This window comes from Purpureocillium takamizusanense, chromosome 3 (assembly GCF_022605165.1).
Source record: "Purpureocillium takamizusanense chromosome 3, complete sequence".
NCBI lineage: Eukaryota > Fungi > Ascomycota > Sordariomycetes > Hypocreales > Ophiocordycipitaceae > Purpureocillium > Purpureocillium takamizusanense.
This window is the reverse complement of record NC_063070.1, coordinates 626,723-649,147: the sequence shown is the minus strand read 5'-3', so window position 1 is coordinate 649,147 and position 22,425 is coordinate 626,723. Positions and strand designations below refer to the sequence as shown.

The following is a 22,425-nucleotide window of genomic DNA, read 5'->3' as shown; positions in this document are numbered from 1 at the left end:
CATCATACATGTCGCTGGCGCTCACTCCGCTCGTGTATTGTGACGACGGCGGGCTTTCATGGGGCGTCTGCGTACTGTACAAGGAGCTGGCGGCTGTGTAGCGTGGCATCTGTGCTACCGCCGTTGCTGATGGCATTATGCCACCCTGCAGCTCCAGATCGAACGGGTCAGACCGAAACTTGTTGCGCCGTTCGGAAAACGACTCCGCGCTCTGGGTAGACCCTCGATGTGTGGAGTGTGGACGAGATGTTGGGGGAGGGGGAGGGGGATGCTGGGAGCCCCCCGCTGCAGCGTTGAGCGAACGACCGCCTGCGCGCGGTGGGATTGTGGGTGCATATGTAACTGATCCTTTCCTGCTCTTGCTTCGACGATGCACCGACGGCCCCAGAATCGCAGCAGAGTCAGAAAACGGGTTGTCTGACGGTCCCGCCTGAGGAGGCTGCGTTGATGCGTAGGCCTGCGTTGCAGCGGCCTCGTGGGCATCAGAAAACGGATCAAAGCTTGCGGAGCCTTGGAGGTCGAAGTCCAGATTGGCACCGACATCTAGATGGTTGTTTGTTGTCATCAGCCGGTCGTTGCCCTCCCCCGGCAGTGTTTGGGCACTCGAATTGTTGACAGGACGTGCCGGCCACGGCCACGAATCCGGGCCCGCGAACAGGCCCAACATCGAATGGCGGCCTTCGGGCTGGAAGTTTTGAGCTGGCGCGCGCGCCGCCGCAGTGAGCGACTGGCCAGGTTGTGGCAACCGCGCGGCTGGTGATCCGAAGCCCCGACCTCGCGCCGCCGTCTTCTCTCTGGCGTCCCGATAGGGGTGGTCGGCTATCTGTACGTTCTCACTTTGCCTACGCTTCTTAGCTGCCCTCTTCCGCCATGCCCATATCAGGAGAGCAACGAGTACTAGAGCCGCGAAGCCACCGACGGATATGCCAATGATGCTAGGTTTTGACAGTCCTCCGGATGAAGAGGTGGAATTGTTGGCAGGAGGTACTATGCCTGAGTCGCCGCCTCTATGGTTGCCGGTCCCTCCAGGACGGTCGCCTGATGGGTTGTTATTGTCGTGGGGTCGATTATCGGAGAAAGGATCTACTGTTGTAGAGGGGCCAGGACTGACCCTGCCCGTCGAAATTGGTGCTGCCGCTCCGTCAGCTGCGCTTCCTGAAGTTGAAGAAGGACCGCTCGAGGTCTGCAATGTTGTCGGTGTTTGTGTTGAGCTGCTCGAGGGAACGGCGGCAGGCGCTCCAGCTTCTGTGGTGGAAAGGGCTGGATTTTGCGCAGGAGGTTCAGGTTGTGTGCCAAGGTCAGTTCCTTGGGTGGGCCGGGGTTGTGTCGATACGGCTGGGGACGACTCGTTCGTGGGGCGCCGCGAAGGCCTTTGCGTCTGGGTTTCTGGCTGTGGCTGCGAGGGTTGATTCCTTTGCGTGGCCTCAATGTCAGGGAGCCGGCTCGGCTGCTGTATCGGTGGCTCTGGAGAAGGGGCCGATTGTCCGTTGTCGCTAACGGTGGCAGTCTGTCTAGGGGGAGGAGGCCCGGGTTCTGGCTTAGGCGGCTCGGGCAACGCTGATGTAGGCGACATAGGTGGTGAGTCGGGGGTTTCTGGTTCCTCCGTTTCTGCTGGTTCTTGAGATGGTGATTGAGTGCTCTTCGCGCTCGATGTTGAAACGGACGTGTCGACTCGGCTAGTAACAGTTGTTGACGACGGCTGCCCCTGAGTGGAGGGGGTCGATCCCCCCATGGTGTGAGACAAACTCGGTGTGGTCGATGATGCCGACGAATGGGTCGCCGCTTCCGTGACAGAGGTCGTTGCCGAGTTTGAGGCACTGCTTGTCGAGTTGCTCACGGAGAAATTGCCCGTTGGGGTCTCGGATAGTGCCTTTGATAGAGGGGTGATTGATGCATTCGTAGGCAGAGGACGCGGGATCCCCTCAACAGCAACAGGCTCCGTCACCAGTGAATGTACCGGCGGAGAAGACAATGCATCTCCGGCAGCAACATGCGTCGTTGCCGATACCTTCTGAGATGGTGAAAGTGGTATGTCTGCGGAGGCGTGAGTAACCGGGGTTGACGCGTTGGCAGGAGGTGTCTTATTTGCGGTATGGTTCGACGTTGTCGTTGCTGTGCTTGATGTTTGCCGTAGCATACCTTCTTCGAAGCCAGCATAAGGTCCGGATGGTGCATTCCCAGGAAGTGATTTCACATCTGAGTTTCCGGGTGCTTTTCCCGGCTTCCCTCCTTGGGGGTTCGCAGATTCCCTCTCAGGTGCACTCGTTGGTAGTTGGGCTGCTCCATATTCAATGCGAACAGTATTGATGGTTGGTGTTTTCACTGGAGCCTTAACAGAGGTATTGCTGGGAGTATTGGCTGGTAGCCCATGCGTTGCATCTAGAAGGCCGGTAGGAGACACAGCGGGCAAGTTGGCGGGTGTATTCGCTGATGGCCTAAGAGTCCCATCGTTACTTGCAGTAGACGTGGTGGGCGGCGGCACTGCAGGTGCCCTGGCGGGTGTGTTAATAGATGAGTTCGAGGGCCGCGTTGGTGCCTCATCTCTCTGAGGTGCTTCCACAGACCTGTTCGACGGTGATTGAGCTGTCTCCTCCCCGTTGAGAGACGTCTTGGTTGGGGATTCCATATGTCGCGCGGTTCCATTCGACGGCGCATTCGCTGGTCTTCTCTCTGGCGCTGTCTGCGGTTCAGCTGCCGGCCTGTTCGCAGGACTGTCCGCCGGAATATTCGCAGGAGTGTTCACCAGCTCAGTTGCTGGTGCATGCGCCGGCGCATTGACCGACGTTTTCGGGGGCGCATTGCTCGGATCTTTCTGGGGCGCATTCGCTTGCCGTCCGGACTTCCCATCCTCGGCGACAATGGGCATCGTGCCCGGTACCTTCGCGCAGTCCGCCGGCTTTGTGCCTCTACCAGGGACGGGCGGTGCAGGAGGGCCTGCGTCGAGCTGCCGGTCCACGACTGGAGGTAGCGCGTTTCTTGTTGTGACCAGCTTGAATGGCGCAGAGCTTGGGGCTTTTGAAGAAGTGTCTGAAGATGTTGACAGGGTGGGCGCTGGGGCCGGGGCCGTGGCTTTGAAGAGAGCGGGCATGGACGTCGGGCTTGACGAGGACGTGCGCGGTCCGGCATGGATCGAAGAAGACGTTGGGTTGTCGTGTGAAGACCAAGCCATCACAGAGAGGAGTGCCTCGCGGCCATCCAGTGGCGAATAAATTCCCAGCTACAAGACCAGAGCGAGCAACCAAGTGGCGGCTCAGTCAGATTGAGTGAGGCACCCTTAACCTCGTTCAAGTCATAAAGATGTCAGGATATGGACCACTGAACCAACAAACATTTGTTGGTTGGTCAAAAGTGAGAAATCATGAGGGTTGCCAGCATCCTCGAACGGCAAGGCTGCCTCTGACAGAGCACGTCGAAACGAGGGTTCCGTGAAACCGTCGGCAGAGGAACATAGCCTTCAAAGCCAAGACGTGTGCGCCGGGTGGCAAGGCGTGCGTGGATCCGAGCGAAACGCGGACTCGGAGGCCCAGACTTTGTAACTCACGGAGTTGACAACGTGAGTGTCGTAGCGGATGCCGGGTGAGGGTGATGGAACAGGGGTCGTCACACCCCTGAAATGTGACACATCTGAGGCAACGGTTGGTACAAACTACGAAGTACCAACAACGTTGTTGCAGCATGTACGGAGTACAGTAGTACTGCAATGCGGTGCGCAGCGCGGTATGGCGAGGAGGCATAGCCCTGTTGTAGAGCCCGAGGGGGCAACGGACCGTGAGCGCGTGGCTCCAAAGAAGGCTTTGTGTGAGTGAGGTGCCCCTTGCGCTCATCCTCCGTGCGATCTTATCGCTTGGTGTGTTGCAGGCTGCGCGCGACGCCAGGGCCCCGTTTCAAACCACGGTCCCCTCAAGTGACGAGTCGACGGTGAAGATAAAGACATGCGCGCCGAAAAGATTATGCTCCCGGTTGAGCAGCCGGGTGCTGGACGGGCGCAGCACTCTTTGCTACCCTTGGGCAGTTGACGGTGGCTGACGATATCGTCCTCGTCGGGGGTCAAAGCTTCCTGCCGATGCGTGCCAAGGTTACACATACACAGCCTTGGTTGGGTTTGCGTTCGCTGCGTGTGGGATGCCGCGACCTCCCTCGAGTCTATCTATCGAAAGCATGCGGGGCCGTGCTGTGAATCATTCGTCATGTGAGCCTGGAAGTGACGACGCTCCATCAAGCGCTCAACAAGAGGTGTCGGCCAGTTGCGGGCTGGCACCGGGGGGGGGGCCATAACTTAGTTGGCGTCCTCGGCGACCGCCTGAGCGCATTAAGCGAACCACGGGCGAGAGTTTCAAATGGAGGAGGCCGTGTTTCGAAACATGATGGGGCGGGTGCCGCTGAAACAGCCGGTACGCTAGGTTGAAGACTTGCGTCGCAGTTGATCTGCCACGGGAGAAGTGGAGGGAGGGGGCAGAAAGTTTCCAATGTGATGCACCGGCGACGTTGTCCGCGCGCGAACCGAGGCACCTCTGAGGGTGCTTTTCGCGCAGGTGCAGGTGCAGGCGCAGGCGGAAGCAACGACGACGGTGATGGCGATGCCGATGGCGCGGGGCTTGATGGTTTTAAGACGGACGCCAGCGAGACGAGGCGGGGGGTCAAAACGCTCATCAGTGATCAAGGACAGAACGGTGGTGTCGCGCAGGTGCAATTCGGGCAGGCGCGGCATTGAACGTACCTTCTTCACTGACCTGTCAGACCACCGGGCAGGCAAAAGGCGTGCCATTTCTCCTGGGCCTGTTAGCGATAAAAAGCAACTCAAGGGGTACGCGGCTTGGAGGGCAGAGGTTGGCTGGAGAGCACCGCGGTGGGGTTCAAACGTGGCAGGAGCGACTGATGAAAGACGTGCACTCGGCCCCGTGCTTTGTTCCCTACATGAACTAGGAAGGTACGGGCCGGGATGCCATCAATCCATTGCTTTCCTGTTGGTGAGCAGCACCACTTCTTGGTACGGATTACTGAGGTACCGCAGGCACTTGATACCCCATGTAGTTCGACGTGGGCAAATTTTCATACGGAAGTGCTACTGTTCCTAAGTATTTAGCATCTGAGACAATGGCGGATGCAGTGCGGTACGTTCCACAACGAAAGAAGAGGCTGCACGGAGGACACGACGGAATCCAGTGCGTTGTTAAAAAGGCTCCGCTGCAAGGCGCTGCGCCGTCGAATCTGGTGCCGTCGGCTGTCTGACAGTCAAGCTACCCGACGCCACGGTCCCCGATGCTGCTTCTCTCTCAACGTGCCAGACAAGCCAGAGCTTCCTGGTTGCTGCCGGCCGTCCTGCGTCATCAGGGGTATCTGGTGCAGCTTGTGCGCCCATCCCATTGTGACCCTCTGCTGCACCCACTTCTGCCGCCACTACCGGGCCCAACAGGTTCGAAGCGCGAACGAGACCCCAGTTGGTACTTCGTACATTGCCCATGCTTTGCCTTAGCTCATGTACCCACACCCGTCCCGCGCCTCTCGCGTGCAGCAAGCCCGCCCGAGTGCCGTTGTCGCTGCTTTGCCTAAGCGCCGCCTCCTTTCCTCCTCCGCTCGTCCAGCAGCCAGAGTGCTAGACGCCGGTCGGGCCCCGTGCTCTGCTCTTGTGCTCTCGACAGCCAGCGTTCGGTACCCCAGCAGCTTTGCGCACGCCACCCGACCTCGATCTCGACGGCAACACCCCAAGTCTTGCCCTTGCCTGCCCTGCCCTGCCCTGCCCTGCCCTGCCCTGCCGTCGGAGCTCCGCCCGCAACCCCCGCTCCCGGCTGCTCGGCGCGCCGGTCCACGTCTATCAACAAGTCCGTCGACGTCGGTCACACGGAGCCATTGACGGCTGTGTTGACTGACCGCCTTCGAGGCCTTCACCTCTGGTTCCCCAACATCGGCCCTGCGTTCAGGATCCGCCGCCACGCCTTCGCCTTCCAGAGCTGGAGTGAAATCCGTAGGCTTGGCTGCTCGTGCTGCCTTGTCTCGGCTGTATCTTCGTCCTCGTCGAAAGCACACTGATGCTGCCATCGCCCTCCCAGGTCCCCGAACTCGTTGCCTCGCTGATCGACAGGGCTACTCACTCTGTGTCTTCTTCGCCCTCGCATAGTAGAGCACGTGCCTCTTGCTGCTCTCCTCTCCCCTCCTCTCCTCACCTACCTACCCTACCTCGCCCTTAGTCCGTCATGTTTGGGTCTTTCCCCACCTTGGGTATGTCTATGCGAAGCTTTTTCCTCTTGTACAAAGTACCGACCGCTACATCAAACTCATAAGCCTCATCCGTTTCCTTTCCTGTATATGCTAGACCCCTTACCATGTCTCACTTGCCTGGTTCCTTGCCAACTTCCGTCACTGGATGTTTCTGTTCTCCACGCCGCCCAGTCACCTACTCTTGAGTCCTTGTGTATTGCCATTTCGGCTGCTGCTCTCCCTTGACCGCTCCGCTAATCAGCCGCGTCCGGCAGCCAACCTGCCACCCCAGGCCAACAAGGTTGATCCGAAAGACATACCACCACCCACCCCGATCAACATCCCGCGCTATCAACCTTTCGCCCAGGATGATCAGCCGCTGGACCCTTCCTTGGCTCTCCCCAATTTGCTCAAGCAGACTGGTCGATCCACAGCCGTCTTGGGCCCCGTCGGCTTCTCCGCAATTGGACTCGATCTGAAGCCAGATGCTCCAGTCCAGGACATAGTCCCCGATTCTTCCTTCGTCCCCGACTTTCGTCGATGGGACACGCTCACTGCAGATGAGTCTCGTGAAGAGAACCAAGCCAGCCGGTGGCCATTAAGAATGGGAACTCAATCCCCCGGCTGCCAAGTCTATCTGGAACGCAAGAAAGAGCTCTCCAACAGCAACACGGATGCATTTCGGACTGTGAGGCGGATCTCGCCGCCAAAGGGAAGACAACAGGCCCGTTTGGGGAATGCATATGAGTTCTTCCGCTGTCTCGAGCTGTTGACGGTGTATTGGGATGACCCAACGAGCCCTCCTGACCTCCCTCCGTCACCAGAGATGTCAGCCGCTGAGGCAGCGGCCGCCAACGTGGCTCACGAGTCGCCGGCTGATGGTTCCAATGAAGCTGAAACGCCTGCTGTTACTCGCACATCGTCCGGTCAGTCCATGCCGCCCGAGTTTCGTCAGACTCTCATCACGGCATTCATCAAATTGGTTGCCTACGACTTTGGCTGCAACGTCTCCATGTCTCGAGTTGAGCCTCGCCTCCATCTCAACTCATCCCCAGGACCCCAGACGCGAAAGTCATACACACCGTGCCACTGCCATTTCGTCTTCCAGAGCCCAAGGACCCGCGAATCCGCACGCGCTGGCATAGTTTACGGCCCCGTGGCAGCCGTGAGCATTCGGCCAACAGTCAACTTTACCATACCGGACGTCGAGACGGCCCAGTCGCTGGACCTCGCCCGAGAAATCACGGCGGCGCTCATCGCGGCGCAGCACCGGGCACGCGAGGGCCGGACAGAGGAGCGTTTCGGGCAGGGCCAATGGTGGACTTCGAAACCACGTTGGGGTGGGGGTTCCGGCGGCCCCATCGGCCGTGAAGTCGACAAAGATGCGGTTCAAGGAGACAAGGACGCCCGCCCAAATGATGGCGACGGCACCTCGGCGCCACTCAGCAAGAGACCACGCAAGAACATGTCCATCTACGACAACTACCGCATGGTGCGACCACCGTCATCCGCGTGGGACCGCAAAGCCAAGTACGAAGCAATTGGCAAAGCTCACGGAACTGACTACGATGACATATTCGTGATTAGCTCTCTCTTCCATCACATTTCCATCCTGCGTGTCCGGGTGCCGCTTAGGCTGCTCGAAGTCCTGGACGGCTCGCCCGAGCTGGACGCGTCAAAACGGAGCTGGGGAAAGGTCCAGGCGTGGAGGAGCGCTTGGTACGACTTATTCGACACGGACCAAAGGGTAGCGGCAATGCAGTTGGTATGGGCAGTCATGTCATACCAGATGAGACAGGAAACCACAGAGCAGGATGTAACAATGGCCAGTGCCTGAATATCCGACCGAAAGCCTCGCTGCGCGGACCGACAGGTGTCGAAGGTGGCGAACAACAGGACAGGTGACGTAGCTGGACGAGCCGAACGGGCTCTCTGCAAATGCAAGCAAGTGGCTGGAAGAGCTATGCTTCCGCTGAGGGGTATGAAACACCGTACATACGGAGGAAAGGGTATATCATGAGGCTACAGGTGGTGGTCATGTACGGCATGGGGGGGGACATTTATGCGGGCGCTGGCACGACTGCAAGAAGGGAAGAGATGAGCGACACCCAGAACGATGGATGCAAAATAGATGTGTGCACGAAGAGGCGGGGCTCGTGCAGCACTGGATGTCATTTCCCCCCCAAATTTCATACATAGACACATGGGGAAAACCTAACGAACCCGGCTCCCAATTGAATACTTTATATGGCACAAAACTTTGCTGGATGTTCTGGTTTTGAGCGTACTCGGACCGGCAATGAACATGTTGCTGCAGCAGAATTCGTTGTCGCAGGGTAGAAGGACGCATCCAGCCAGTGACCACTATGCGACGCAAGGGTTATTTATAGCTACGCAAATTCTAGCTGTGTACATCTCTGTACGTATCCGCTACGTAACTCGTGCGCTGTACGTTCTAGAAGTGCTCGAAGACTAGTTCTAAGTTACTAAGATACTTCGTAGAACTGGGCATGATGGGGCGGAACGCACAGGCCGACCAGCTTATAACTGTCCTCGAAGACAGACAGACAAAAAAAAAGGACGTTCTATGCTGCGCCGCGCCGTGCTGTGCCGTGCTGCGCTGCATTGATCCCAATTGATTACCTTAGGACTTCGAGGTGCTATGTACTACGACTGACCACGCGCAACGACTTCCCGCGTGTCGCTCCCCCCTCTTCCCCTCCCCCCCCGTTAAAGCCCGAAATGACATCATGTGCATACATACATACAGTACTTCGTACGTACGGGCTCTACCTCTACTACAGGCGCGGCGGCATGGACAACGTGCTTTGATACGTACTGCTGCGACCGGAGGACAGAGCGGTCCGACCGTACGTACCGCCTCATGCAAGCTGAGAAGCCGCCCCCCCCCCACTCCGGAGGCCAAAGGAGTGGGTCTGGTGCCGCTGCTGATTGGCCGTTGTTGCGGCAGCCCGGACTGGAACGCGACTAGCACGCGTCACCCCGCCAGAGACGCGTAAATGGGAAGGGCACTCAACGCGTCCGCCGGCGCATCCATCCTCGCAAGCCACCAAAAAAAAAAGACACTGCCAACCAACCCTGTCTGATCTCATCACTTTAGTGGCGCCACGATCCGCACTTGACAAACAGTGAAGAAAAAACCCGTGTTGACAAGGCAGTTGGACCATTGCGGTGAATTGGCTAGCTTCATATCGGCATGGAGATGAGAAAAGTATCAACGTGACTCAACATGAATTCGGTTGCTAAAGGATCCTTTCCTAGCTAGTCTCCGCTATCCTCCCCCCGTCCTTCCTTTCCAGCCACCTCGGTGTCCCCGAACAATGCCGTCTTTGGTCCCCGCGCAGCATTCTCATCGCGCGCTAGAATTCCACCCATTGCCAGCGCCTGATTCCATGGCTCTCCAACTGCTCATCGTACAACAGTATAACCTTGTGATAATCAAAAACAGATATTGTGCGCATCATACTTGAGTGATACGGCCAATCCGTGTCACCGCTCTCGTAGGATCCCAATGCCCCGATATCCTACCCACAGCTTGAGCATGTCGAAATAAGAGAATAGTGCAGCGGATGCGTGGTGCAGTATGTGCGGTCGTGGTATCATGTACATAGGAAATGTAGCGCCGCTGGTGGTGCTGAGGTGGAGTGATAATGTGGTATGGCTTTACTGCGCTGTGACGACATCATGGCAGCGGTTGATCCTCGAATGTCAGGCGTCTTCTTGCAACACTGAGCGGGGTGCGAGCGATGGCACGTCCTGGGGTTCTCCATTGCTTCTGTGCTGGACTCGGCGAGATATTGACAAAGTCGGCAAAGTCGAAACCCTGTCCGGGTGTGTTGGGGAACAAGTTGCCTCCGCCTGGGGTGGTCATCATGGACGAGGGGAGATCCAGCTTGCTGGTCTTTGGGGGCGGCGTGGAGAGGCCCTCCATGCGTCCCCTGTTTGTCTTGACCGCCGGGGACGGCGACGCGGCCAGATACAGCAAAAGGTCAGCACCTTCCTCGCCCGTCTTGCCCTGATTTCCGCCATCCAGGTGGTCCTTGCTGCGTTTGCTCGCAACGCTCCGAGGCTGCATCGGCGGTGTGCGAGGGGGCGAGGACCGGAGGTTATTGACACTGAACGAGTGTGCAGGAAGATCATCGTCATCGTCGGATGGTACGGCAAAGTTGGGCGATCGTAGTGCATCGGTCATGCGGCGTTGTTGGAAAAAGGACACGTCGGGGCCGGCAGATGTGGTGAAGTGCGGGAGCCTGCGCGGCTTGATGGGCGAGGACTGGGCTAGCTGATGGTTGTCCTTCCAAGTGGCGTGGCCAGAGAAAGACTTGTGCGCCGTCGGCGATGCACGATATCGTTTGCTAGGGCTAGACGTGTTGTGCTCGAACGACGCAAAGTAGGTGCGCTTGCGGTGGCCGGTGCTCCCGTTGCTCGAGCCAACGGCATCGGAAAAGAGCGGCGCCTTGAGCGGCGAGCTCATGAGTGTTCTCGTGGGATATGGGAGATCGGATGCGCTCGATGAGGAGTCGGAGAGGATGTCGCCGTCACACAGGCGCTTCCGTCTCATTTCCTCCTCTAGCTTCGGCTCGATCGAGTCGAGCGTGAGGTCTTCCCAGCCATGCTTTGTCTTGAACTGGGCCAGTGCGAGGCGATTTTGCAGTCGACGGGCAATCTGCAAAGAAGAGGGTAAGCTTCCAAAGTCCTAGCGGGCACTCAGAGCCAAAGGCCACAGGCAGAGTGAACATGATGGCCTTTGCAGCATCCCTTGACGCACCTTGCTGACCTCTGCACGCTTGAGCACGCAGTCTACCACCTCCTCCGGCTGCTTCTTCCACGGTGAAGACATGGCTGCTGGGAGAGGGGAGAAATTGGAAGTGGGAACAGTACGACGGCAACTCATGCAACGGTTGGGGTTGCTTCCCAGATCGATCACAGCTGTCGTTGATGCTGTCGTTGTGGAGGGAAGAGAACTTGCTGGATGTGGAGGCCAGCGAGAACTGCGAGGGATGGCAAGGGAGGGATGAGTGGGAGGAGCAGCCCGGCGAGGTGTGGTGCACAGCGAGCCCGTGCAGAGCTGACCCAGTGATGGCTGCCACAGGCAGTTAGACGGGTGGGTGAGACGGGTCTAGTGGATGGAGCCAGGGGCCGGGAGAAAAAAAAAGCCAGCCCAGCCCGGCGGCTACAGCCAAAAACGAGGTGTAAGCTGCTGGCGGGAAGGGACAGCCAGCCGCGCAGTGCGTTACAGTCGCTGAAGCTGCAGGCGCTTGGCCCGTGAATTAGGTTGGATGGAAGCCAGGCCAGTGGACGGGCACTCCAGCCTCTGCTACTAAGTTACTGGACGGTGTGAGCATGCACACGCATGACCTCGGGTGCTGTGCTAATGGCCAATTATGCCTTGATCTGTTTCCCTGTTGATGAGGCGCACTGTTTGGCTGCAAGCCTGCAGATAGCTTCGCCGATATGGAGCAGATGCTCTCGCTTGGTCCGAGGGCAGGCTGGCTGGCGGAGGCCAGTGGGTTAGTAAGTCAGGTAAAGGCAGGTAGCCAGTGGCAGGATAGGCAATGGATGAGGTGGGCTCCTCCGCCGACGAGGTTCAGGCAAGTAAAGGCAGGACGAGGTTGAAAAATTACCTACTCGAGCGCCGCCGCCGCGGTTCCCAGGCAGGCGGGCGAGCCATTGGGGGGCAGCCGGCGGAACTTTAGAGGACGACGAGGTCTGTGGGACCCCGAACGCTCTCCCACGTTCGTCCCTGTCCGCTGCACGAAAGGCGCTCCCATCAGCCAGCCTCGGCCGCACTGGTCGTGCCGCGCAGGGGACCCAGGCCTCACGATGATTTGATCTCGCAGTAGTATCTATCCGCCTAACTTGGGCTAGGCGTCGGTCGGCCAGGGACGGAAGGCATTGCAGAGAGATATCGGGTCGCAGAATAGCCTTTGAGGGGGTCGGCAGGGAGACTCGCCGCATTCCTCGGCATTCGCCCATGGTATGTACCATTGCACCACGCACGGGTCGATGGGAACTCGCAGGGCAACGGAACGGCAACCGTAGAGATCCACACGACCTGTCCCAAGCATCCAAGCACGAAAAGGGCGAGTGAATCGGGCAGGCTTCTTTGGAGCTTTCGAGGTGCCCAGGTAGGCTGCATAGTGCTGACAATATTGCGTGCTTCTCTGGGCCCCCGAGGGAACAGCGTAATAAGCCTCGTCCCCCAGATGACATGGTGTTCTGGCGCCCCCCGGATTTCAGCCCTGCCTGTGCCCCAGCTGGAGAGTCGTGGCGGCGCTGGACCTGCATCCTGCGCGTCGGCTGGACAAATCAAGTGCTCTCACTAGGCAGGGTTGGTATGAATCAGGAATAAGGAGCTTCGTCAAACACCATCTACGTCACGGTCATGTGGGAACGAGAGGCAGGAGCAGCTATCCCTGATGGCATAAAGTCGGTCCGAGCGCACCAGCCGGCCTGGTAAGGGCAACGCACAGCTTGGGCAACTTGGCCAGATGGCGTTGCAGTCGAAGCGCGCGTGTGCTTCTCGAATCCTCCCAAGGCGTTGCCCCCCCTGCGTTCTTCCGCAGAGCAGGGTTCAAAAGCAAGGCCATCGAAAGCATGGCGAATCAAGAGAGTTGAGCAGGCAATGGAGTGCGTTACGCTTCTTATAAAGCGATTCGAGCGCCGGCGCAATTAATGGCGAGTTAAATGTACGACTCAGTCCGGTTAGATCCAGGGTACCGCCGATGCTTGTAAGTTCAATATATCCGCCACCTCGCCTCTACCCCCGGTCCGTAGTCATGCCAGAAGCCTTGCAAGTCCAATGAAGGGCACCGGGCATAGGGAATTGGGTTATGGGTTCAATATCCATCCCACCCGCCTCCACGAACGCCAAGGCGGCCGATCTATTGAGCCTCCGATGGGACTCCAGGAGAACCACAGGACTGTCGCGGGAGCCCGTACCTATGGGCCGGAAGGCTTTGAGCTGTCCTGTGTGGCTCCCGAGGTTCCGTCCGCCCCGTGGCGCCTATGAGCCTGGGGCATCAGCTAACCTCCCCCGCATCAAAGCATCTTGGCATTTCAAGAGGGCTACGGAGGATGCATCGACAAAGGGAGGTAGCAAGTCGCACTCAGCCTGGACTGGTTGGACTGTGGCTACAGACTTTGACGGTGCCTGGCAGGACGGACGTCGCCGCAGGCAGCGGCACAAAGCTCCTAGAATCCTCCACTTTGCCCAGGGAACCCAACAGGGAGGTTACGGAGAGTGGGTGTAGTGCTGGTCCGTTGTAGGGACGATGGCGTGAGATACGGGGCACAGGTGCATATTATCCGGCCGGCACGAAAGAATGGCGATCGAGATCGGGAAAGCCTAGTGACGGTTCGATTCCTTGAGTCGTGGAGAATGGCCAATTTGGTGTCTCCATTCCTCACCCGATTCCCGCGCAGACACACGACCCACGACAATGCTTCTCGGCCAGCAGCGTTGGTTGGTTTGCCGATGCCGATCTAGGGTCCGTCTGTGAACCACGTACGCATAAGTCAATGGTGAGCTCCAATGGATTGATCGCTGGCCTCTTTGTTTAAAGTCACTATGCCACCAAAGTAAAAGCCGAGCAAGACTGAATGAAGCACTGCACTCTGGCGCGGGAATGTGAGAGATGGCGAGCGGTTTTGAGGAGTTGCAACTCCGCACCCGACCCGAGATTGAGTGGCGCCAACGATGGGCGGCAACGCGGCAGATGGACCTTCGTGTTGCTGCATGCGGCGGCAGGTTGGACGGCCGGAAGGCCCAGTGGTGGAGGCCATGGAGGCGATCCTGCACAAGGTGCGCCCGTCTGTGTCTGCTGACCCACCGCTCGTAACGGGAGAGGGCACGAAACGTCAGTCAATCAAGCATCGCCATGTAGACGCAGTACTGTACTGGCACCTGTGGTAAGATGATTCGTACATACGAAGTAGCCCTTTGGTAGCCGTAAGCAGAAACGACGCGCACCATCAGCGGAACGGCGAAGCGTCGTTGGGCGGCGGCAGTGCTGTCTGTGGAAGCAGGCCAACACCAACCACCGCCTATCATCCGCCACTCAGCAACTCGCTTTGATGTCCATCATGTGCCTACACGAGGGTTGGCACCGCCGGATTACACATTGGGAGCGAAAATAGCACGCTGGTTCCCGAGGGGGCGACAACGGTGACGACGACGACAACGTGACCTGGCCAGTGCTGCAATTGCATGTGCACGAGGAAGCAATCGAGCGCGGTGCACCGCACAGCCCGTCAGGTCCTGGTCTGGTCTGGCGCGCTCAGGCTGCAAACGTCACCTGGTTGCATGCCCGTGTCTGCGCAGCGGTGCGTGAGGAGGGTGGGTGTCCTTGATGTCGCCGTCCGTCCCTAGACGTACTGTACTTCGTATGTACGTACCTACATTCTGGTCAATCAGCACCTCCCCACGGCCTCTGCTGGAATTTAGTGGGCGGTTGATGCCCGGGTGACAGGCGCAAATGTCCGCTCCCTGGCGAACTGTGCACATCTCGTGGCCCTCACCACCCACCACTGACCGGTGAATGAGCCGCGGCGACGAGCCCACTGACGAGTCCAAACGTGTGATTTAGGAAGCCGTCGGATTGCGACGAGGCCGAAGGGCCAGCGAGGGGGAACCCCAGCGTCCATTGGAGAGGACTATTTGAACGGAGGGCGGGATCAAGCAGGTAATTAACTAATAAGCATCATCTCGATGCATGCATGGGATTGTCTGTCTGAGCTGCAACAGATACCCGTTTGCGACATGCATTTTCTTCGCCAAAGGCGGGCCCCGCTCAACCCGACAAAGGAGCTGGGAAGCCCCCCAAGCCCCCTTTGCTGGGCCACGACGAAGTGGCCCCCCCACCACCTTCAGTCCGACGACGAGAGGTTGGAGAGCACCACCACCGCCTCTGCCACAGACAGAGTCGCGCGGGCGACGTCATATATGGATCCAGCCGCTGCGCCGTAGCTGCCCGCAAGCGACCGCTGGGCCAGCTGCCAGGATCTGCTGCGGGCTGGGCGGGCATGGATCATGTTGCACCTTGGAACTTGCCACGCTAGCAGCGGCTCCAACCCCGGGAACGCCGTTTCGGAGGTTCCAGCTGCCCAGCGCTAGCACGGTTGCCGGGGGCGGTGCCTGCGTCTGGGGTCAGCCTGCGGCTCGAATATTGAAAGCAGGCGGGCAAGGCAGGGCCGTTCCATGACGAATACGCCGTGCGCCCGCCGTTAGAACGAACGGATGGACCGACGGACGGACTGACGCCCAAGTCGCTGTGGTGCGCGAGCGCGATATCCTGCAACGATGCTCGACATGATGACGAGGCGAGTCATGTTCGGAGGTGGTCTTGTCCTAGATAGGTACCTACTACTATGTGTGAAATACGGGATTGAGGTGGCATCAATCTCAGCCCGCAACCGAGCCTGCCGTGGTCGGACAGGTGCAGAATCGCAACGTTCCCAGGCGCCATCGTCACCCTCCAGGCAATGCACGTTTACCTTGTGCGCCCGCACCGATCTTGTTACTGATAAGGTACCTCGGTGGAGTACTAATCTATTAGGTATCTCATCAGCTCACCGGAAATCGCTAGATATCACCTCTCGAATTGAAACGCCGCGCGACGAGCGGCGCTTGGTGAGGGACTAATTACGATTCATGAGGGAGCAGGACCGGCCCGACAGCCCACCATCACTTAGTAGCTCGCCCGGGATGGCACTGCTGGTAGCTTGTGCACCGTCAACGTCGGTCATCGTGTCGGGTCAATCAAGATTAGTAGAAGCCGTCCAGCAGCAGCCTCTTCACACCACGATTGCTACCTACCTAGTAGTACTGTACTACCTTAGTAGGTACCTCTCCCTACAGATGCCGTAGGTATACCTTGGCACTTGGTAAGTGCCTTTGCCTGCGCCTACGCCTACCGTACATGGTACACAGTACCTAAGCCGACTGATCGTCCAGTGCCCACACCCCCACCAGCAGCAGTTCTCCGTGCCTTCCAGGGAGTTTGAAGACGTCGCCCGACCAGGAATTCCAGCTGGTGAAGATTGGCAACCTGTTCCACTAAGCGAACCCATGCCGTACTTTCCTCGTAGCTCGGGCAGGTCCCCCACTGTTGCCGAGCCATCTTTGTGCCGTGATGACGCCCGGCCCCGCCTAAGCCTGCCGTCCCAGCACTGTCCGGTGGCAGTTGCGCCTGCTAAAGTGCACGCAATCGGCCGCCCGCCCGCACACGTACAACTAACTGAATGACCCATGAAACCGCCAACTGACTGCCCAAGCTCTAAGACCAGGGTGGGTAGCAGCTCGCCTTGACCTTGCTTCACGCTCGTATTCTCAGTTTCCCCAACACCCCCCCGACACCGCCGCTCTTCTTCTCCTTCCCTCCACGATCGTTACTGTCCTCTCTCGTTTGCTCCTCACCTTGGGTTGTGTCCCCGTCGCAGGAGCGCGCCTCTGATGCCCGAATGTTAGTTCGCATCCCCGTCCGGGCCCCTCCCGCACACTCGCCCCTCCGCTGACGACAACAACAAAACAGCCTAACTCTCCCCTGCGACCGCAAACGGCACCCGCCTCGCTGGCCTTTGACAACCCGTCGGCGAGCCTGCCAACGCCACGGCCATTTTCTTCCCTTCCATTCGCAATAACCTCAAATTTCAGGCCTCTTACAATAGGGCACTGAGGTCGCCAACCGACACTCGTTCCCCGTAATATCATCCCCGGACGCCAGTCAACAAGCGGCCACGGCACCGGGCAGCCGCGCCGCCACGGCATTCGCGACGCCAGCTCCCTCGAAGTCAGCAACGCCGGCCATGGCTCCGAGCTTTCTGAGTCTCAGGGAGCTTCGCCGCCGCTCCAAAGCCAGCTTCCGCACCGACAACTCTACCGATGGATCCAGCGATGGCGTCGTGAGCCAGCAGACGTCGCCCTCGAGCGGCTCCGTCACCCCTCCGTCCATTGCGCAGCAGTCGGATCCCTCTCTTGATCTTTTGGTCAAGAATAACAGCCCCAACCCACAGCTACAGCCGCAGCAACCGCCGTTGACCCGTCCCATGCTTGTGCCTGGTGCCAATGGAAGCCGATACAGCGTTTCGGGCATGTCTGGCCTCGGGTCGCCCTCCATCAATGGCAAGAACAGCATACCACTATCAAAGTATGCCCCGCGGGTGCATAATGTAGCGGAAAACTCGTGGGTATGGCTTCCTTATGCCTGAGGATACAACGTTCACCGCTCGTGCCCCTAGGAGTAGGACAAGAAGGTTGACATTGCTCCAGGTGTATCAAAAGACGCTCCTGATATACGGTACAATTGGAGAGCCAGACTCGCCGCCGATCAATGGCAATGTTGTCGTCAGCCGGTATGACGACGCGTTCCCGCCTATTAGCTGGCCCGTATGCGAGTCGAATTTCAAGGCTCTAATTTACCTCCAACCCGGTCCAAACAAGTTTCGTCTTGACTTCTCAAGCCCCAAGCTGGTCAACAGCTCGTCCTCGAACCCCATCCACGCCTCCTACATTACCTTGCATATGCTTCCGACAATGAACGCACCGCCGCTGCAACTAGCAATTCTTTTGGGCAAGGACTCGCCGGCAACTTTCGATGCTGCCCCAGCAAGGGCGGAACGGGAGGGCAACGGTCTAGAGACTGCCATAAGGAAGTTTCGCATGGCAGCATATCTGTGGCAGGCCTTCACTGCCGAGCAGATGTGGCGCCACCGATTGGGCCGGCGAGCGTTCCGGTTTGAGGAGGAGTGGACGCTGGGATCCTCCAACTACCGCGACAGGGAGCACGGCATCATGCGATCCGAGGCGCGCGTTCACGTCATCCGCTCTGACAAGACGGTAGCCGAGTTGCGGGACTTGAACAGGGCACAGCAAAACTCCAAGGCCACCGATAAGGATGCCCTCTTCGGCATCGCCGCCGATGCCGTCAAAAACTACTTCAACCCGCTTCCTGGACAGAAGCACTACGTCTCCGTCTTGCTGCTCGACTCGCACTGGGACGCGGACGCGCAGACCATCACGGGTCATGCCGCCCTCGGCGGCAATTCGGGAGACTTACAGCTCGCGATTTTTGGCTCGCATTGCCTGCAGAGTTACCCGACCAGCTTCGAAGAGGTGGTGCCCGCATTCACCGACTGCACGCCAACTGACACCAATTACGTTGCCAACGATTGCAACGATGCGGGAAGCTCGTGGGAAGCCGCCAACATCGGCATTGGCGCGCACCTGCACGAGACGGGCCATTTATTCGGCTGTCCGCATCAGGAATCTGGCATCATGCTCCGAGATTATGTTGTTTTCAACAGGACGTTTGTTCCGCGCGAGGCGTACTCGACAAGGACCAAGTCGAAGGGTGGCCTTGCCCTGCAAGAGGATGAGTGCGGCTGGCATCGCCTGGACGTACTCCGATTTCGCGCTCACCCGGCCTTCCGCCTGCCAAGCGATCCGCCCACGAATCCAGACGAGAGTGTGCAAGCGTTTGCAACAGAGGGTGGCGGCATTCTGGCCACGGCAGCAACAGGCATCACCTTTGTGGAACTGTTTGCTGAGGGGGAGGATGTCTGTCACGCGTGGATCGAGTTCCCAACAGACAGCTCACCGATTCAGCGGCAAGTCTCGCTTCATGAGCAGGACTTGAAGGCAAGACTACCGGAAGCCAAGCGAAAAGGGCGCCTTAGCATATCGATCAAGTCTCACGGCGGTGGTTCACTGACGATAGACGACGTCCAGGCCTTTACGAGTAAAAAGGCCTTCGTCAAGCTTGGAAATGGGAAGCTGGCTTCCAGGAGCCTCAAGCTGGGCCAGTCTAAGATGGAAGGCAGTAAGGAAGGTGAAGTGATCTTTACAAGCGCCATCAAGCAGGAAAGGGTCATGTCTCGAGTTATCGTCTACCACGGCTCAGCCCTTGACGGCCTGGAGTTTATTTACGATGACGACTCGAGGCAGCTCTTTGGAAATCGTGGCGGAAAGGAGGGCGGCGATGTTGTCGATTTCGGTAAGGGCGTGCATCGGTGCCATTCAGACGAAGCGTCACGGGCTAACTAACTGATTGGTAATAGACCTTCGGCGTGGTGAATACCTGAGCGGCTTCATCGTCCGAGCGGGCTTCTGGGTCGACGGCATACAAATTTTGACGAGCCTTGGACGAAAGTCAGTCATGTTTGGCAATGCTCATGGTGGTTCTGCGTAAGTTTCGGGCAATCTCCATCAGGTGACTGAGGTCACTTGGCTGACGGCTCACAGCCACACCTTGATACCCCCCCGTGGATATTCCATATGTGGCGTTTCCGGCTCATGCGGGCCGTGGGTGGACGGCTTCTCCGCCCTGATTAAACGCTGAGACGAAGCACTCACGGCACAACGAGCCGTCTTTTTTGTGTGACTTAATTCAGCCTCCACCATGGCACGCGCATCATGAGTAAGTGCGAGAGGCGGATGTACAATACCGCAACCGATCACGGATAAGAATCAATTGGAGCCTGCGAGGGAAGCAGTCCCCGACGACGGACAACGACATGATGGCCTCGGCATTCGAGCAAGGAATGTGGGTGGGAGATAAATGCATAGTCAGAAAGGGAGAGTCTTGTTCACTTGGCACAACGCTCAATCATCAGGAAATGCGCAGTCCCGGCTGCAACACAGGTTTATATCATGTCATGGACAGGGTAATCATGAAGGCATCAGCTCGGCTTGGACTCTTGATCAGCATACATTGTCGCACAAAACGCGGCCCGGATCGTGTCCTGGAGTTTGGGCCTGGGAGCCTAGCCGCGTAGCGTGGCGAAAGCTATAATGCAAATACTACGACAACACACGACGATGCATGTGACGTTGCTGCGAGTGTCGTGTGGTGGTGGTGGTGGTGGCGGCGGCGGCGTCACGCGACACGCAGGCGGCGGAAATAGTCGGCTGGACAGCTTGACTTTACTGTCCTTTGTACAAGCAGTGTCGGAGTAACTTACTACCACGATGAGCCCCGAGCTTGGGATGACTATTGAGCATGCGTCAAGCAGTGTCTATCAATTGCTGCAGCCACTGCTGGCCACGACGCCGTCGATTCTGTTCTGGTAAACAAAACGGTCAGTCAGCTGGACGGCAAGTTGTCAGTTGTAACTTGTCGTCCAGCCATTTTCGCCTCAGACGTGCCTCTCACGTGATCACACCCCTCCACACAACCCTTCCGCCACAGGCCCAACGGGCAGGCGCGCAATGGCTCTGCTGAATCGATCCCTGTTTTGGCGAACGATGACTTCATCCCCACACGTTGAGGCTGCTGCGACTTAATGCACAGTCCACCAACGTTGAGAGACCTCGCACAACCTCCACCGCCAGGGACCGTCTCACTCCTACCGCTCGCGCTCGCTTCTCCTCCCCACCACGACAGCGGCCTCATACTTTCAATTCTGTCGAACGCGCCATCCCTGCATTGACGACGTCCTTTTGTGTCACCTCCCTCCCCAACGCGACTCCTGTCCACCTCTGCCCAAATACCGCATTTACGCTGCAGCCCTTGTCCCTATTGCCTTTACCCCCATCGCGTCCCCGACCCAGCATACAGAACAACAAGGACCAATGTCGAAGAGAAGCGGCGCTATGGTGACGAGCTCCAACGGCGGCGTTGGCAAGGATGTCGGCGGCGGCGGCGGCAACCAGCCTGGTACGGTTTTCCACCCTTCCTCGTCTCCTGTCCGTTACTGCGCAGCGCTGCGTTCTTGGCTCCGCAGCGCGTCTAGACTCTAGGGTTTCTTTGCTAACAAGCGCCTGGGGGGGGGGGGGGAATTGCATCAGCTATCGACAAGCAAAAGACGCTCTTGTCCGCCGATGTGGGACATTTTTCCCTCGTCCGGGCGATGCACCTCGCGGATCTCATCACGCTCATGAACGGTACGTCCACGCAAGGATGGAACTTGCTCTCTTTCCCCTCCCCTCTCTGCAGACTCAAAATCCCGAGAGTGATGACGACTCACTGACGACCTCCTCGCGGCTAGGCTTCTGCGGCGTCATGTCCATCTTCTCGTCCCTGCGATACTGCCTTGGCGACCCGACCGCCCTCGACAACGTGTGGTTGGCCCTCATATTCCTGCCCTTTGGCCTCTTCTTCGACTTCTTCGACGGGCGTGTCGCGCGGTGGAGGCATAAGAGCAGCCTCATGGGCCAGGAGCTTGACTCCCTGGCCGACCTGGTACGGCTGCCAACCCCCCCAACCCCCACTGTGAAAGAAGCAACAAACAACAAATCCTCTCATCACGGTGACGTCGCAGTGCGCTGACACAGAAGCTCATCTTGCAGATCTCCTTTGGCGTCGCCCCGGCCATGGTGGCCTTTACAATCGGCATGCGCTCCGTCCTCGACACCGTGGGCCTCACCTTCTTCGTTCTCTGCGGCCTCACCCGTCTGGCGCGGTTCAACGTGACCGTCTCGGTCCTCCCCAAGGACGCGTCGGGCAAGATGGCCTACTTCGAGGGCACCCCGATCCCCACGTCGCTCGCCGTCGATGCCGTCATGGCGTACTGGGTCCACAACCGCTGGATCCTCGAGGACCTGCCCCTCGGCTCCTGGTTCCAGGGCGGCGCGCTCGAGTTCCACCCAGTCGTGCTCATCTTCATGGTTCACGGCTGCCTCATGACCAGCCGTACCATTCGCATACCCAAGCCCTAATTGGCCACGGCGTGGACGTGGTGCATTGCGGCGCGGCGCTTTGGCGGCAAGCTTAGACGTGGCGTGTGAAAGGCACAAAACTGGTGAGGCGGGCGCGGGCTGGCGGCGGTGAGTCGGCGGCTTGGCGAATTCGCCGTCGGCGCGCTCTCAGGCGCAGTCGAGTCGACGGGCTGAGTGGATGTAGATATTGGTGGAGAGGGCAGAGCGCCACCCGCTTGGAACTGGTACTCGAAATGGCTGTGGGTGTCATTCTATAAGCATCCCCTGTGATGGCAGGATGGCGCAGCTTGGTCGTCGACGGCGGGCATCCCCAATCTCTCCGTAGCTACAGATGATACACGATACCCCTTCATAGCTTGTTCAGCGCACTCTCCGTTGACATAACTCCCTTGGGAGTGCATCCTCTTAGCTCAGGTGTCGGTGACGAACCATGTATATGATTTGACTATAGGACTGACTGTATGCAAGGCACCTCCTCGCACGCTCCCCCGAAACGTCCCTTGCCCACCTCATCGTCCGGCCAAAGCCGAACAGTTTTGTTTCTTACTACCAGG

General features: G+C 58.5%; 5 protein-coding genes across 6 annotated transcripts; 3 read left to right on the top strand and 2 right to left on the bottom strand.

The window, feature by feature from the left end:
* Nucleotides 1–4,396: 4,396 nt before the first annotated feature.
* Nucleotides 4,397–4,765, bottom strand: JDV02_003719 (uncharacterized protein; the record flags this gene model as incomplete). The annotated part of the gene is made up of 1 exon (XM_047984881.1): nt 4,397–4,765. One exon carries the CDS (start codon nt 4,763–4,765, stop codon nt 4,397–4,399), a length of 369 nt encoding a protein of 122 aa, XP_047840856.1.
* A 709-nt stretch (nt 4,766–5,474) lies between these two features.
* Nucleotides 5,475–8,453, top strand: JDV02_003718 (uncharacterized protein). 2 transcript variants are annotated; one of them, XM_047984879.1, is made up of 2 exons: nt 5,587–6,216; nt 6,471–8,448. In XM_047984879.1, exons 1-2 carry the CDS (start codon nt 6,192–6,194, stop codon nt 8,030–8,032), a joined length of 1,587 nt encoding a protein of 528 aa, XP_047840854.1. In that variant the 5' UTR covers nt 5,587–6,191; the 3' UTR covers nt 8,033–8,448. The 2 variants fall into 2 exon arrangements, with proteins under 2 accessions (XP_047840855.1, XP_047840854.1); XM_047984880.1 differs by having other exon boundaries at nt 5,475–8,453.
* Nucleotides 8,454–9,898: 1,445 nt separating this feature from the next.
* Nucleotides 9,899–11,110, bottom strand: JDV02_003717 (uncharacterized protein; the record flags this gene model as incomplete). The annotated part of the gene is made up of 2 exons (XM_047984878.1): nt 9,899–10,882; nt 10,985–11,110. 2 exons carry the CDS (start codon nt 11,108–11,110, stop codon nt 9,899–9,901), a joined length of 1,110 nt encoding a protein of 369 aa, XP_047840853.1.
* Nucleotides 11,111–17,022: 5,912 nt separating this feature from the next.
* JDV02_003716 (uncharacterized protein) lies at nt 17,023–19,553 on the top strand (the record flags this gene model as incomplete). Its single annotated transcript, XM_047984877.1, has 4 exons — nt 17,023–17,403; nt 17,486–19,208; nt 19,273–19,399; nt 19,457–19,553. The coding sequence occupies 4 exons, from the start codon at nt 17,023–17,025 to the stop codon at nt 19,551–19,553; spliced, it is 2,328 nt and encodes a 775-aa protein (XP_047840852.1).
* A 1,232-nt stretch (nt 19,554–20,785) lies between these two features.
* CHO1 (CDP-diacylglycerol--serine O-phosphatidyltransferase) lies at nt 20,786–21,871 on the top strand (the record flags this gene model as incomplete). Its single annotated transcript, XM_047984876.1, has 4 exons — nt 20,786–20,870; nt 21,002–21,097; nt 21,202–21,395; nt 21,503–21,871. 4 exons carry the CDS (start codon nt 20,786–20,788, stop codon nt 21,869–21,871), a joined length of 744 nt encoding a protein of 247 aa, XP_047840851.1.
* Nucleotides 21,872–22,425: the final 554 nt, after the last annotated feature.